General features: G+C 35.3%; 1 protein-coding gene across 6 annotated transcripts in view; it reads right to left on the bottom strand.

The window, feature by feature from the left end:
• The window catches only part of nptna (neuroplastin a), a 48,511-nt gene extending 34,452 nt beyond the window's left edge, over window positions 1-14,059 (bottom strand). For 5 of the 6 annotated variants that reach the window (XR_012399783.1, XR_012399782.1, XM_068217333.2 and 2 more), the window contains exon 1: window positions 13,759-13,937. Coding sequence is in view for 4 of the 6 variants with exons in the window: in XM_068217333.2 (XP_068073434.2) it covers window positions 13,759-13,831 (73 nt within the window). In the remaining 2 variants the exon portion in view is untranslated. 6 annotated transcript variants of the gene reach the window in all.
• Between the last annotated feature and the right edge of the window lie 2,025 nt (window positions 14,060-16,084).

The raw sequence follows: 16,084 nt of genomic DNA on the forward strand, positions 1-16,084 counted from the left end.
AAAGACTACACATATAAAGTCAGTCTAATCTGTCTATTTGATTATTAGTCTAGTTTTGGGCTATTCTTAGATGTCTATTAGATTTTGGTCCTTGTCTGGTGTTTTATGTCCACATGAACCACAGACTGCAGACTTTCCGTTCAGTGTGATGATGTATTTCCAACTGAAATTAAATATTAAGAGACCTGGTTTTGTTTTAGTGTACCTACTCTCATTATTCACTTGCAGCAAACAAAGCCTGGGCCAATAAGGATATTATATCTAGTCACTATAAAAATTTATGTCAATAACAATGATAAGTTCTGGACTTTTTTTTTTACTCTATAGTCATCTAAGAGCCAATCACACACCAGAAATGTGCAACAACTGGAGTTTTGAGATGTACCGATTGTTCGGCCACCGACAAATTAATTGGCCAAAAATGTCATGCCATTTAATGGACCCTCTAATTTTTGTGGCTTCAGTCATTGTTGGGGTATTTTTAAATCTGATAGTGAGAGAACATTCTGTCTCTTTTTTAAGTGTGCTTGCATGAGAAGCAGAAGTGTCTGTGGTTTTTTGTGTGTGTGCATCGGAGGTCTGAAGGTCAACGTCTGGTTTCGGTCTTGCAGACAGCTCCCACACTGGATGGAAAGCCCCGCTATATATACATTTCTTCTTTATTCTGTTTGTATAACATGCCCATATTAAGAGTGTCTTCCTTCTTCTGTATAACTTTTAAAGGCCAGCCCACTATGTATATATGTCCCTGTCCATCCTGTATTTGTCAGACTTGCAGAATAAACCATTCTAACTACAGTTTGGTCTCTTCTCATGTCTCCGGGTCGACCTGCTGAACTTTGCTGAATCTGGTGCCTAATATAGGGGAAATCTTACAGATAGCATAACAGCTTCTATCGAAATATATATCATTGTTGTGTAATATGGAAAAATCGGCATCAAACTTAGTGGCTTCTACAGTAGGCAATGGCTGCATCTCCTCAACAATAAAAGCAATAAGCATTTTCTTGAATTTAGTCGAATAAATTGTTTTACCTGAGAACGTATACCAATGTCATTTTTTTATTTAGCCAGGGGTATTCGCTGTCGTGTTTCTTGCAGTTGACAAGAGCATTACTTACACATAATCAACATTTAATGACAATCCACTTCTTTGCTTTGATGAGTTCAGATGAACAAAAATTCATTGCAAAAATGTAAGTCTCCGGGCTGCCATTGTTTCTGTTTCTGACTGTCTGTAGTGATGACGGGCGATTTGCAAACGAATCGTTTATTTTAACGAGATCTTCTAAGTGAACCGGTCCTTTAGTAGACTATACTTTATACCTTACTTTTTAACATGCCAGATACTCCCTTCTGACTCTAAATAAACCCACATCCTGAGTTATTCAGTTACTAGAACAGAACACCGACTCATCTGTGAAAAAGAAACCTGATAATTATGATGAATGCAAGCCGACTGTATGTACCCTCGCAGCACGGCCTCTCATGAAGTATTTAATTCACCTAAGGTAATTTTTATTCCGCAATATATACTATATACATTGAAATATATAATATATACATTGAAAGCCAATTAAAGCAAGGTAAAATTGCATGCAACTTGCGTTACATTTTTCTAAAAGTAACACAAATATTATGACTTTTTTTTTTTTTTACTTTACTCGTTACTTTAAAAAAGTAATATTACGTAATATAGGTTACTTATAACGTGTTACCCTCAACATAGAGTCTCCTTAAATCAATGAAAGCAGTTAAATTCTCTCTTTGTTGAGCAACCACTATAAGGTTTACCAGAGTTTTTTCTTCTTGCGTTTTGTGGTATTTTGTGCAGCTGGCATGAGGACATTTACTAATAACGCATAATATTCACAGCTTTGTATGACTGCATTAGCCATTTCACAAATGTGGTGTAAAATTGATTTTATTTATCTAATATTTGCTACTTTTCTAATAACAATCAATGTTGAAATCCAAGATATGTTTTTTTTTTTCTCAGTGGATTTATTGATGATCTAAAATATAAAAGCAACTTTTGTAAAATATATTTTTACTCTGAACTTTTAGCGTATCTTTGTTGAAAATACCAACATACAATAAATGTAACTAAAACCAAGAGTTAGAAAACACTAATAAATTTCATTAAATATTAAAAACTTAACTGTAGTTATAGTTATACAACATAGTTTTTAACTATATAGTTTTACTACACTTTTTATTGCTTCATCCAATTAGTCTGTGCGCACACAAAATTTGCATAATAAAAATGTATGCAGATTGTTATAGCAGTATCATCCCGACTACACAGTATAATGCAACGTTTCTTCTACAGAAAGACATCAAGTGTTCAGCCTTGAATGGTGCTGTCAGTATAGCACTGTGATTCTGAGCACCTCTCTGCAGTCTCGCTATTTATGTGTGGGTGGGCTGATAGACAGTTTCCATAGAAGCATTGCTACACTGCTTGAGCAGGTAAGCAACCCCCTCGCAACCTCATCAACTAAAGGATTGCAGTCAGAAACCTTGCAAAGTAGCAACTGACACATAATGCAGAGTAAAAGTTGTCTGCATTTCAACAAAAATATATACTTGATAATTTTCGATTATTACCTGTTTTCTTTGACACAATTTGAATTATATAAAAAGCTATAGAATTATACATGACGACCACAACATAGTGCTTTTTACATTTAAATGGGTTTGTGTAGATAATTTACTATCAATGTCATCAAAATCAACATCAAAAATTATAATGACAAAACACCTTTTAGTGACGGTTGTTCAAAGAAGGCTCTCATCATTTTAATCCTCATTTTCATATCAACTTTGTTTGCATTTCTTTTGCATTTGCATTTATCTACCCTTTTTAATGCCATTTCCACCAGCTTATATTAGAAACACCTCTTTTTAAAGCAATCTTTAAAGCTTCTGATGCAGAATAGGGAAAAATAAAGATTACTACTGCACTGCATGTTTCTGTAGTTTAGAGGATGCATTATAGGATCAGACTTGTCAGACTTGAAATGTGTGTGTGTGTGTGTGTGTGTGTGTGTGTGTGTGTGTGTGTGTGTGTGTGTGTGTGTGTGTGTGTGTGTGTGTGTTTTTTTTGCTAGTAGCAATGGCAGACAGGAATAAAAGATTATTAGCACAAAGAAAAACAAAATGCAATACAAAATGTTGCCTTAGAGGTTATGTTACATAAATATACTAAGAGGCTTTTTTACTTGCTGCATTTGGGTTATCAAAATAATCAGTACAAGTTTTTTCAAACAAAGCAGCCTAAACTGCTACTGTTGTTTATAATAATTGTGATGAAAAAAATATATAATAATGTTAAAGCATAACTAAAAAGAAAGATGGAGCGGAACTTTTTTTTATCTTCATCCTTAAAAGGAGATATACCTAAATGCTGCAATGAATAAAAAATAATCATAAACAGGTGCATATTTTCGATCTCAAAAGAACAGTAATTAGGAGTCATAACAAAATGAGGAGCTCAAGTTACACATACTTTTGTGAATGAAAATGAACTAACCGTAACAAGCTTTCAAAGGCTTCTGTGAAGTCACTGTGAATTCACACCATTTAAAGATGTAATAAACAATTTGGACTCCATTTTAACAATCTAAGAGCATGGTCTAAAGTGCATGCACTTAGGACATGTACGAATCCGCTTTTGTAATTTTAAGGGCAGGAAAAATGGTTGGTGCAACCAGCGCATGGTCTAAAAGGGTTGTCTCTGTTTTGTTTGAGTTATGGGTGTGTTTTTGGCATAATGTGCGTTAAACCAATGAGAGTCCTCCCATTCCCTTTAAGAGTGAGTTGTGTTCACGCCATAGTGGATTTACTATTTCCATTGCAGATTTAGTAAGTGGAAAACCTGAACGCTTCACTAGCGAAGAAATAGATCTGCTCATGCGTGGGGTTAAATTGTGCCAGCAGACCATCTATGGACTGAGCCAGATTCCAACAAATGCCCCTGATGTGAACAGGGCATGAAAGAAGTTAAAGATTTTTCATATTTAAAGATGCAAGTTATTTACACACATTATTGAACTAAATACAGAATTTTGAACGAAGTGTGTCCTAATAATAACCCATTAATAAACAACTTCATTATTTCACTACTTCACCACTGGATTAATGTATTTGTTTTTGGATAATTTGCATGAGAATGAAAACCAGAGCTCATTTTTAAAGATCTGCTCACTGGGACTTATTTTTCAAGCATGGGTTTCATATTGAAAATATTGACTTAAGACCTACCTGCCAACATTTGTCTCAAAATATCCGGGAGACTGGGGGGAGGGGGTGTTCGGGGATGAGGTCTCTGAATAACACCATTGAGAACCGGGATAGATAGTAACTGTATGGTGGTGCATAACTGTATTATGCACTGGGTTTTGGGCGGCCGCTGGATGCTACACCAAAGCTGGCGACCCGGGGGAGTTTTCCAGGAGAAATAACATAACGGGAGGGTGACGGGACATTGGTCGGGAGATTGAAATACGGGAGACTCCCAGGAAAAATTGGAATGTTGGCAGGTATGACTTAAGGTCTTATTATATTCAGGGCAAATTGTTTCTGCTGTTAGTTTAGGGGTAAAAAGAAGTTGAGAAACTTGAGGTATGCTGTAAGTCAGGGGTGTCCTGCAGATTTTAGCTCCAACTTACCTCAACACACCTGCAAGGATGTTTCTAGAAAGCCTAGTGAAGCTGCGGTCACATTAGAGTATATAATGCGATAATAATGCGAAATTCAAGAATAACAAGATTATTAGGCATTAAAAAAAGCGAGCGATTGCTCCATGTTTTAAATTTCTGTCCAGAGAGGTCATGTTTTGATCCTCGGTTGGTTTCACGCAGTCAAGTGATGTGATTTCGCAGGTTCACCAAGCTTGAACTTTGCACCGCACCAACCTGCGAAACTTAGCGCATGAAACTGCTTTTCCAGTCTGACGCATTCGCGTGCGTATGAATGGAAGTCTATGGGAGGAAAAGCCCAGTGTGAGCGCAGCTTAAGAGCTTTATTAGCTAGCCCAGGTGTGTCTGATTGGGGTTGGAACTAAACTTTGCAGGACACCGGCCCTCCAGGACCGAGTTTGGACATGCCTGCTGTAAGTGAATACGAATACAATCAACATGCAAATTGGCCTTGCATGTTCTCCTAAAAGAAAACATTAAAATCACCATACAACTGAAATAACAGTGCTGAAAAAACAGCCGTTTAAAAAAAAAATAAAAAGGCATCTGGTCAAATAACATCAAAATGAATATTTATATAAATAAATAACTTCAAGGGTATTCTTGATTTAGAATATTACAGTATTTTATTAGAATATTAATTATTGTTGTTATTACAACCCCAAATCAGAAAAAAAGTCATTTTGGAGCAAAACCAGGCAGAGCATTGCCTGTTTGCCAACAAATACATGAGATAATACATTGAAATGTTTAAAGAAAATGTCCCTCAAAAAAAAGATAGGAATGCGTTTGCATATTTCAACATCAACCGTGCATACCATAATTAAAAGGTTCAAGGAACCTGGAGGAATCTCAGTGGTTAAAGGACTAGGCTGCAAGCCTAAGCTGAACTACCGTGATCTCCGATCTCGCAGGCAGCACTGCATCAAGAATTGTCCTTCATTTATAAACAATGTCAAATTACAGGCTCAGCACCACTTTTGCAAACCTTTGTCAAGAACCACAATACGTAGCTACATCCACAAATGCCAGTTAAAACTGTACCGTGCCAAAAGGAAGCCCTATGTTAACACTGTTCAGAAGTGCCATTGACTTCTCTGGTCTCGAAGACATCTTGCATGGACCATCACACAGTGGAAACCTGTACTGTGGTCAGTATTGAATCAGTATTTTAGGTATTTTTTTTTTTAGGAAAAATGGACAAGGTGTGATCTGGACCAAAGAATAAAAGGATCATCCAGACAGCTACCAGCAACAAGTCCAAAACCAGGGTCTGTCATGGTGTGGGGTTGTGTCAGTGCCCTTGGCAAAAGTAACTTGCACCACTGTGATGGCACTATTATTGCTAAAAAGTACAGAGATTATGGAGCACAATATGCTGCCTTCTTTTCCAGGGACACCCATACATCATTTTGCACACATTACAAGTCCTGGCTGCAGAGGAAGAGTATACAGGTACAGTACTTGACTGGCCTGCCTGCAGTCCCGACCTGTCTCCCATAGAGGATGTATGGTGCATTTTGAAGTACAAAATACAACAACAAAGACCCCGTACTTTTTCCCACATTAAGGGCTCTATTTTGACGGTCCATGCGCAAAGTGCAAAGCGCAGGGCGCAAACGCTTTAAGGACGTGTCAGAATCTACTTTTGCTGATATAAAAATGGACAAATCCGCTTTGCGCAGTGGCGCATGATCTATAAGGGTTGAGTTTATTTTCTTAATGAGTTATAGGTGTGTTTTGAGAATAAAACAATCAGAGTCTCATCTCCCATTCCCTTCAAGAGCCAGTTGCGTCGCCCCATAAGCACATTTGCTATTTACATAACGACTTTGTAAGTGGAATGTTTCACTAGAAAGAAAACAGTTAAACAGAGCATCTGCAGCGCGAGAATGAGAGATAAGGCATCTCATAATCTACTTTCACTTTCGCTCTCGTGGATAGGGAAACCTTTTATGCACAGACATCAATTAGCCTATTAATAATTAACTTATTTTGTTAAGCGCAAAGATTTGTTTCAAAACTATTTTTAAATACAGTTCTAATTTCCAGCAAACGAATAAATGAACAATAATAATGAAGTGTGGTCCTAAAACTGAGTTATATCCAAATACACATGCTGTGTCCCATATGGTCTGAAATCTGACAGGTGGACAAATCTAAGCTTGTTTCTAATAAAACAAATATAAATATGGATATAATAAATAATTCTGCTAATAATGATAACATTATACAAATGCAAATTGTTATGAATGAACTGAAAAAGCACCCCCCCACCCCCAGAAATGATGGCATGACGGCAGTGGTTTTTACATTTATGTAGGCTAGAATAATATGTTTTGTAATATTTTAATCCTTTATATTTATATTCTATATATATCCTTATTATATCCTTAATATTTTAATTCTTTTTCATATGTAAAGATATTTGCGTATTGCTCTACATCTTGTGTGTATTAAGCAGTGTGTATGCGAGACGCACAACTAACGCGCTCTGCGCTGGACAATAGACTGGCTTTGTTCTGGTCTATTGAAAAATCTATTATAGTTTCTCAAAATACCAACGTGCCAGCAATGCGCCTCAGAATGCCTTCCTTTTTAGACCAGAACGCCTATGGGCGCACATATGAGCGCAAATGCATTTGCTTTTTAAACAGCGTTGCGCAAAACGTCAAAACGACTCTTGCGCCAAGCTGAAACTAGCAAATAACTATTGCATCGCGCCTTGCGCCACATTGCGCCAGGTGTATGATAGGGCCCTAAGACTTGTTTGCAGGAAGAAAGGAACAAAATTATACCTGAAACACTTCATCAATTGCTGTCTTCGGTCCCTAATTGTCTCTTAAGTCTTTAAGTGCAACAACTAAAATTGGAATACGTGTTTACTTAAAAACATATAATATATATAAATCATGAGGAACAGATAAGGTTTGTTTTATTGTCTGTAATGTAATACAAGTCAAAGTAAATTTAAAAATCACTACTTTTTTATGTGTTTTCCATACTTTCCCAACTTTTTCTGATTTGGGGTTGTATAATTATTATTCACTATGTTTTATAATGACTGATAATTATTATATGTTAAACTGTATATGACAACATGTGAATCTATGTGAATATTTTATTCAGGTGCGACTAAGATTGAGTACTTAATGGACTCAATAACAAATGCATGGCAATATGACAGTTGCTCATTAAATATAGATGCAAAAACCTTGCTTGCCTAATAGCAGAAAAAAAGGTGCTCAAGCACTGTGAGCATGCAAAGACTACTATGCCAAATTGATCTGTTTGATCAATGTGTCAGGTGTTTGTGCTGATGCATTTGTACTGTGAGATAAAAAATGTGTGAGAAGAAGAAGTGTCCAATTTTAACTTCATATGGGCTCACACTCTTATAAACAGGAAATGGGCCCATTAAAATTGTGCTTTAATTACATCTACCCCTACCCCAACCCTAGACCTAACAGAGTAGGGTAATAATTACTGGTAATAACCGCTGTACAGTGTCACAAAAATCATACTATATTGATATGCACATGATGGCTCAGTGGTTAGTACTGTCGCCCCACAGGAAGAATGTCACTGGTTCGAGTCCCAGCTGGCCAGTTGCCATTTCTTTATAGAGTTTGCATGTTCTCTCCATGCATGTACGCATGGGTTTCCTTTGGGTGATCCGGTTTTCCCCACAGTCCAGTGCATTTTAATGAAAAAATTCTGGAAATCACAATTCTACAGATTTTTATTATTATTTTATTATAATTTTTTTTAGGTTTGCAGCTTTTAAAAACAAACGTTAAAGCCCATTATTGAAATGTAAAAAAAAAATTTTAATGAAAAGTCAAAATGCAGGTCTGTACCCAGCCTGGTGAATAAGGTGGTTTGTTTTTCTCAAAAAGTGGACCTCTTTGCAGTTATTCATCTTATTTTCAACTTATAGGATTTAAATACTGCATTTCCAGCCTGATCTCACGAGAAAACATAAGTATTTTACGTTTTGCCAGTTTAGTGGCTAATTCGTACGAATTCGTACGAGTTCAGTCGTACGAAATGGTACGATTTTAAAAAGGAGGCGTGGCACCTGACCCCACCCCTAACCCCAACCGTCATTGGGGGATAAGCAAATCGTACTAAATTGTACGAATTAGATCGTACGAATTCATACGAATTAGCCACTAAATGAAAAAGTTACGAATTGCCGTGAAATTGTGTTGGCATTTCAGAGACATTTTAAGCACTATTTTTTAGCTGAATTATTTTAGCTTAATTGATGTACCAAAAACATTTTCAAAGATTTAGAGTAAAGAAATATGAAATGATACTTATGACACTTATTTTTAAAATTTAAATTTATTACATCATATATCATTAGAAAAAAATAAGAATCTGTTAAGGTTTTCATTTAATTTACTGTAGTCTATTGTCATTTATTAGGCAAATAACAAACTGGCCAGCACATTCCACTTTTCTCAGTGTGAATTTGGGATGCCGAAGTTAACGCTGTGTGACTTCAGGAAGGGAAGTCACGCTGTGCCAAATTCGGTGTCCCAAATTCTGTACCGACAGCCAACACAGGATTCTACTTGGTCTTAAAACCTTTTTCTTTGGGTTATTTTCACAATCTATTATGGAATAGCTTTCAAAATAAGACAAATGAGCTCATGTATGGGACAAATTCTGGACCTTTGTCAGTGAGGGGTGTTTCTTTCGAAGTCAGGCTAGTTTTTTAGTTTATTGTAAATGGTGTTGTGTAACATATTTAACCTTTAAAATGCAAAAAAAAAAAAAAGTTTTGAAGCTAGAAAATCAGTGATTATCTTCTATTATCTTGTATCTTATATTTCCAATAACCCAGGTCTGTGTTGCAGGTATGCCCATCTGCACCAGCAGAAAATCTGCTGATTTTTATCAAGTCTATTTATTTACCTTTGTAAATAAGTTTTTTAATAATTTCACTAAAATTATTTAATATGCAAACATGTACAGTTGAAATCAGAATTATTAGCCCTCCCGTTTGTTTTTTCCCCAATTTCTGTTTAATGGAAAGAAGACTTTTTTAGCACATTTCTAAACATAATAGTTTTAATAACTTAAAATAACTGATTTATTTTATCTTTGTCATGATGACAGTAAATAATATTTTACAAAATATTTTCAGGACACTTCTATACAGCTTAAAGTGACATTTAAAGGCTTAACTAGATTAATTAAATTAACTAGGCAGGTTAGGGTAATAAGGCAAGTTATTGTATAATGATGGTTTGTTCTGTAGACCAGTGTTTCTCAAAGTGGGGGTCGCCTGGTGATTTCCAAAAATCTATTTATTTTTATTAAACCATAACAATTACCATATTTTATCCATAACCTACTGAAAAGAAAAAAATAGTCATTTATAGTCACTATATACTACTGTAAATAGTTACTGTTGTAGCTTATAGTTACTAGTTCTATTGGATTGCGATCACTGGGGTAATTACATTATATTAAAGACACAGCAATAGCTTCAGATGCAGCAGATTGATGACCAGGTTAAGTTTTCTGGCTCATTTACAGCCCTAACATACATAAAAAACATCTACGAAGAATAGACTTTGGTCTATTGGTGTGTGTGCACCATTGCATGCAAAGTTTCTGTATTTATAACCACCTCAGAGGATATTGGGGGTCGCGAGCCACTGGCATTGTTATTTTAGGGGTCGCGGGCTGAAAAGTTTGGGAACCCCTGCTGTAGACCATCGAAAAATATATAGCTTTAAAAAAAAATTTTGACATTCATTCAAATGGTGCTTAAAATATTAAAAACTGCTTTTGTTCTAGCTGAAATAAAACAAATAAGACTTTCTCCAGAAGAAACAATATTATCAGACATACTGTGAAAATTCTCTTGCTCTGTTAACCATCATTTGGGAAATATAAAAAAAAATTAAATTAAATTAAAAAGGGGGGGGGGGGTAATAATTCTGACTTCAGCTGTATATGTTTTATGGACAGTACAATCAGTAAAGTAAGATTTTGTTTTAGATACTATACTATAGCTATCAAACAAGTCGTTTTAATTAGATTTTCATTGTAAACTTTAAATAAAAGTTTGTGTTGTAAAATAGGAATCATTTTTTATTATTTTTGTCTCTTTTTCTTTTAATCAAACAATTATTTGTATTGGTCATGTAAGGGTCATATGTTAACTGAACTTTTAATGTTGTGGGAGAGTGCTGTGCATACTAATTAGCATTTTTGCATAAGTAGATAGATGCGCGTCCAAGTTTCAAGTCCAAGTTTCTGCAGAAACTTCCTGTCTGAAGAGAGGTGTTAAAACTGAACACAGAAAGATGTATGCTTTGTTGTTGTGCAGAGAATTCGTAGAAAAAGAGGAAGTATGTCGAAGGTGCGGCCAATGGAGGACTGAACAATGACTGACAAATGACGTTACACCAAAACTCCACCTGTTAAGATCAGTTGTGTATATATGCTGAAGGCAGGAAATGTATGTTAGTTGTGAACCTCTTGAATGTAATTCTTGTATTGCATTGGGGCAACGTAACCCGGAGCTCTGTCATCGAATTATTCATTTGTTTCTAATAAATTACTAATATTATTGGCATTGAAGAAAACCCTCTCCAGACCTTTTCTTATTGAACACGCATGGAATTGGCTTGATATTTCAACATTTGAAAGTTTTTTATTTTAAGTGTTACATTTTAGTGCCATTCCGTATAAATGTGCAAATATTTTTAAGAAGGTATATTTACTTACCTATGCAAATATAGTACAATATTATTTTTATTTATTTCAGTAAAATTATTGAATTTGCAAATGTATATTATTTATGGACAATACATTGTGTAAAGTAGGATTTTGTATTAAGTAGATATATTCTAGCTGCCCAATAGGTGGTTTTTAATTAGATCCATTCATCGTAAAGCTTAAAAGGTTCAGCAGATTTTTAGCTCATCATTCAGTCTATTTACTTGTGTAAATGTTAGTAAAATTAGATTTATTCAGTTTTTAAACTAATTTTTCTAATAATATAGTGACATAATAAAATGAAAATTAATTAAAATAAAATTAAAATGGTCATTTGATTTATTTACAATGCAGTTTGCAAAGTAATATTTTCTGTCTTTTAGTAGTTATATTATATAGGAGACTTGCTTTGTTTACCAAATAAGTGGATCTAATCTGATTTGCATTGTAAACGTTTAATAAAACTAAATAAAAGTTATAAATGTACTATTTTTTATTTAATATATTAAGTTTTTATGATTTCCACATAAATCCACTTAATTTTTTTTAAACAAAATTTTCTGCAGAAATAGCAAAAATATTTTCACATATTCTGTCTGGCCCTAGTTATAGGCTATAGGTAGGCCCACACGGAATCTGCGCATGCAGAAATCTGCCGAATTTCCGCAGATATTTAGCCCATCGAGTCTTACTTGTGTAAATGTTTGTAGATTAATATTTATTGAGTTTTTAAATTCATTTCAGTAATAATATTGACTAATATGAAAATGTTCAGGCGATACAGTAGCGCAGTAGGTATAGTGCTGTCGCTTCACAGCAAGAAGGTATAGCTGGGTCACTGGTTCGAGCCTCGGCTCAGTTGGCGTTTCTGTGTGGAGTTTGCAATTTCTCCCTGCATTTGCGTGGGTTTCCTCCGGGTGCTCCGGTTTCCTCCACAGTCCAAAGACATGCGGTAGAGATGAAATGGGTGGGTTAAATTGTCCGTATTGTATGAGTGTGTGTGTGTGTGTGTGTGAATGGGGGTGTATGGATGTTTCCCAGAGATGGGTTGTGGCTGGAAGGGCATACGCTGCGTAAAAACATGCTGGATAAGTTGCCGGTTCATTCAGCTGTGGTGACCCCAGATTAATAAAGGGAATAAGCCGAAAAGAAAATGAATTAATGAAAATGTTAATTAAAAAGTAATATTGTCTAAATATATTGAATGATAGACTTGTTTAGTTTACCAAATAAGTAAATTTAGATGGATTTGCATTGTAAACATTACATTTTATTTTAAATATTGTTTTTTATTTCATATATTAGGTTTTTAGTTATGATACTTCCAAAATTATTTAGCATAAATCAGAAGATTTTTACAAAATTCTCCACAGAAATAGCAAAAAAATGTCCGCGGATTCTGTCTGGCTCTAGTTAGCAATAATATCAGATGTGTGTATAGTGGCCTAATAAAATGCATGCCATTTAAACGGCAGTAATGCAGTCGAAGATCAAGCGGTGAAATCGGACGCGCTCGTTTGTGTTACCGCTCATTAACTGAGCGCATCCGTGACGTCATAATGCACCGCGGTGCTCCTCCGTTAAGACTTTAACGGGTCCGCGCGCACGGGGAGGACATTAACGCCATGCACACCGCTGCTGCATCGGCTCTATAAATAGAAACATGCAGCAGAAAGGACTGCTGCTATTTACGGCGCTGCGGAGGAACGCTGTTCAAAGCGGGTTCTGCAATTGTAGCGTTGTTTCTCGTTTAAAGCGCGCAAGGATGCGTCAGTTTGCGTCGAAAGAAAAAGTGCGAATTCCTGTCAAATAATCAAGCACAGTTGCGAAACACACAATTTGCTTTCCGGTGTGATCAAGTAGGTCTGGGCTGGTGACAAGCAGCTGATGACCCATCTAAGCACATCCAAAGATTCCTCTCTAAAAAAAAAAATCCATAATCACAGCCACAAATAGACGCTCCCTGTGGGACAAGCCGCCAAATATTAAAATGTAACCTATTTGTGAGCATTTGAAGCAGGACGGCCGCTTCAGTGTGACAAATTGCAATTTCAAGGCGGAATTGCAATGCGCTTTGACATTTAAAGCAGCAAGGACATTTGTTAAATATTTAATTCACATAAATGTCACCTTTCGCAGTATGACTGCTCGTTTAGTTTTGGGCATTTCCAAAAGCAACGTTGAGAGCTGCTGAGTTTATCCTGTGCGGTTGGGGCAAATTACCTGCACGTGCCGCAAACATACCCTAATTAAAGAAGCCTCCGCAACCCCATTTAACCGTGAAACATTTTTGCTCTTAAAAACACCTTACCGTTTTGAGCGGAGCCCGAATGCAGCATCAAGACTCCGACTAATATCACCAATGGATTCCCGGCGAAAGACATTTTTCTAGGTCGTCCGTGGACCCGGAATATGTGTGTGAGGGATGCGGAGGAGAGGGAGAAGAGAAGAGGTGCTGCCGAGGAGGATGGGAGTGGAGCGGAAGCTGCTACAATGACGAGCGACCCTGGATGGAGCTCGAATCGGGTCACGCAAAAAAGCCCGTCGCCTAGCAATAGCGAACACGGTAAGTGGATGCCGCCGCTACGCTTACATCCGGTTTAAAACGAGGCTTGTAAAGACTGTGGCGCTGTACTCTTAATCCCGCGATAGCACACACACACACGCGCACTCCTGCCTACATGCCGGAAAGGTGGACGCAATCCTCAGGTGAATTTGAAATACGTGTAGGAGTTTCGTGGAGAAAATGGACTCGTTTGCTTAAATATCCTACTAAGTTATATTAAATAGAAGCTTGTCGCAAGAAAACAAGATTCGTGACTAATTGTTACAGTTTTTTTTTCAGACTGCGAAGCTGGCCCGTCAATTGTTATTCACGGACACAAAACAAGCACATAAATTTACATTATTGTCGTAAACTAAAGCTAAACATTAACTAGCCTAAATAGCATCACATGTAAGGGTAATTCTTCAACTACGGGCACTTTTATGTCCTTTGATCATATATCCAAAAATATATATAATTTTGTTCAAATTCCTCTTTCTTTGTCAAACTAACAATAAAATCTACTTTTAAAAAATTACTACCTTTCTAATATGTTTTTTTTTTCATGTTATTCAACCTCCTTTCAGGTGTCAAAATCACTGTTTTAAACTTCAACAATGCAAATAAAATCTATGAAAATGAGTAGATCTGAGCACATCTACAAGATCTTCAAAAATATTATCAACAACACTTGAAGAAAAATCAAGGTAAATATTGCTTTATAAGAAAATACACTTATTCTGCATTTACGAATTTACGAACATGTTGTACCTTCAAAGATTTTTTTTAAACCAAACAAAATTAAGGTAAATAAGAGTGTTTTGTAGACATAAAAGGCTAGTATCAATTCAAAGCTAATCGGTGAAGCTATTTTTCATTTTTTCATAATAAACTGTTGAAATGTCATTTCCATCACACATTTTTAGAAAATAATAAAAAGTTCTCATCACACATTAAAAGTGTATTCACAATGTACAAGTTCAGGCTAATATACAAATTCAGTTTATTTATTTTCTAATAAGCTCTCAACGAAATTTATATTAAATTTTAGAGTATGACAGGTGTACAATTCAGCATACAACTAATTAATTTCATTGTCGAATGTATAATTATTATTACATATATTGGGGAAAGATAGGTTAAACTAGATACAAAAATGATCTTGGACAATGTTTGACTGCCATAATTCATTTCATTTTGAAATAAAAGCTGTATATCGAGATGTGGTGGAATTGACATTTGTTCAGTTCACGATGGAAAAAATGTTTCTTTTCTTATCTAAGTTTGTTCTCTTACTGATCTTAAAACTAGACAAATTGTTTACACTTATGAGGCTATGTTACATTACTTTAAAATGTTTTTTTTTACTCAACTACACAAGGCTAAAAGTGCTCATAGTGTAAGAATGGCCTGTTAATACTCAAATGCAACAGAGTAATTAAAATAAATGAGATAGCTTGTGAAAGAAGTACTAGAATTCTTATTTTAAGTAAGTTACATTTTAATTCATATACTTTCAACTCATAAGAACACATTTATATATATATATATATATATATATATATATATATATATATATATATATATATATATATATATATATATATATATATATATATATATAATTTAGTCACCAAAATATGTTAAAGTGGAGAGTGGGTATAGTTGCAACAAGACTTATTCCTTCATTCAGGAATGAGCTATCTAGTGATGATATTCATTCTACATATTCTCAGTTAGACCCTCTATTAATCTTAGAGAAATCAGCCATATGTGACCATTCCTTCAGTATAAAAAATATTTTAAGGTAAACCTTTAAAGGTTCAGTACAGATTTTCAGTAAAAATAATATTTTGTAAAGTTTTTTTTTTAGATTTGATAATTGGTTGTTACTTGTTCTTTTAATTGTTTGTATTTTTATGGTCAATTTAACACATTTAACAATTGAAACAATTTACATTTTAGTCAATTTATTATTCATTTTAATGAATGTTGCAACCGGGGTGATGCAGTTGCGCAGTAGGTAGTGCTGTCGCCTCACAGCAAGAAGGTTGCTGGGTCGCTGGTTCGAACCTCGGCTCAGATGGTGTTT

The sequence above is a fragment of the Danio rerio genome, chromosome 25 (genome assembly GCF_049306965.1).
Source record: "Danio rerio strain Tuebingen ecotype United States chromosome 25, GRCz12tu, whole genome shotgun sequence".
In the NCBI taxonomy this organism is placed as follows: domain Eukaryota; kingdom Metazoa; phylum Chordata; class Actinopteri; order Cypriniformes; family Danionidae; genus Danio; species Danio rerio.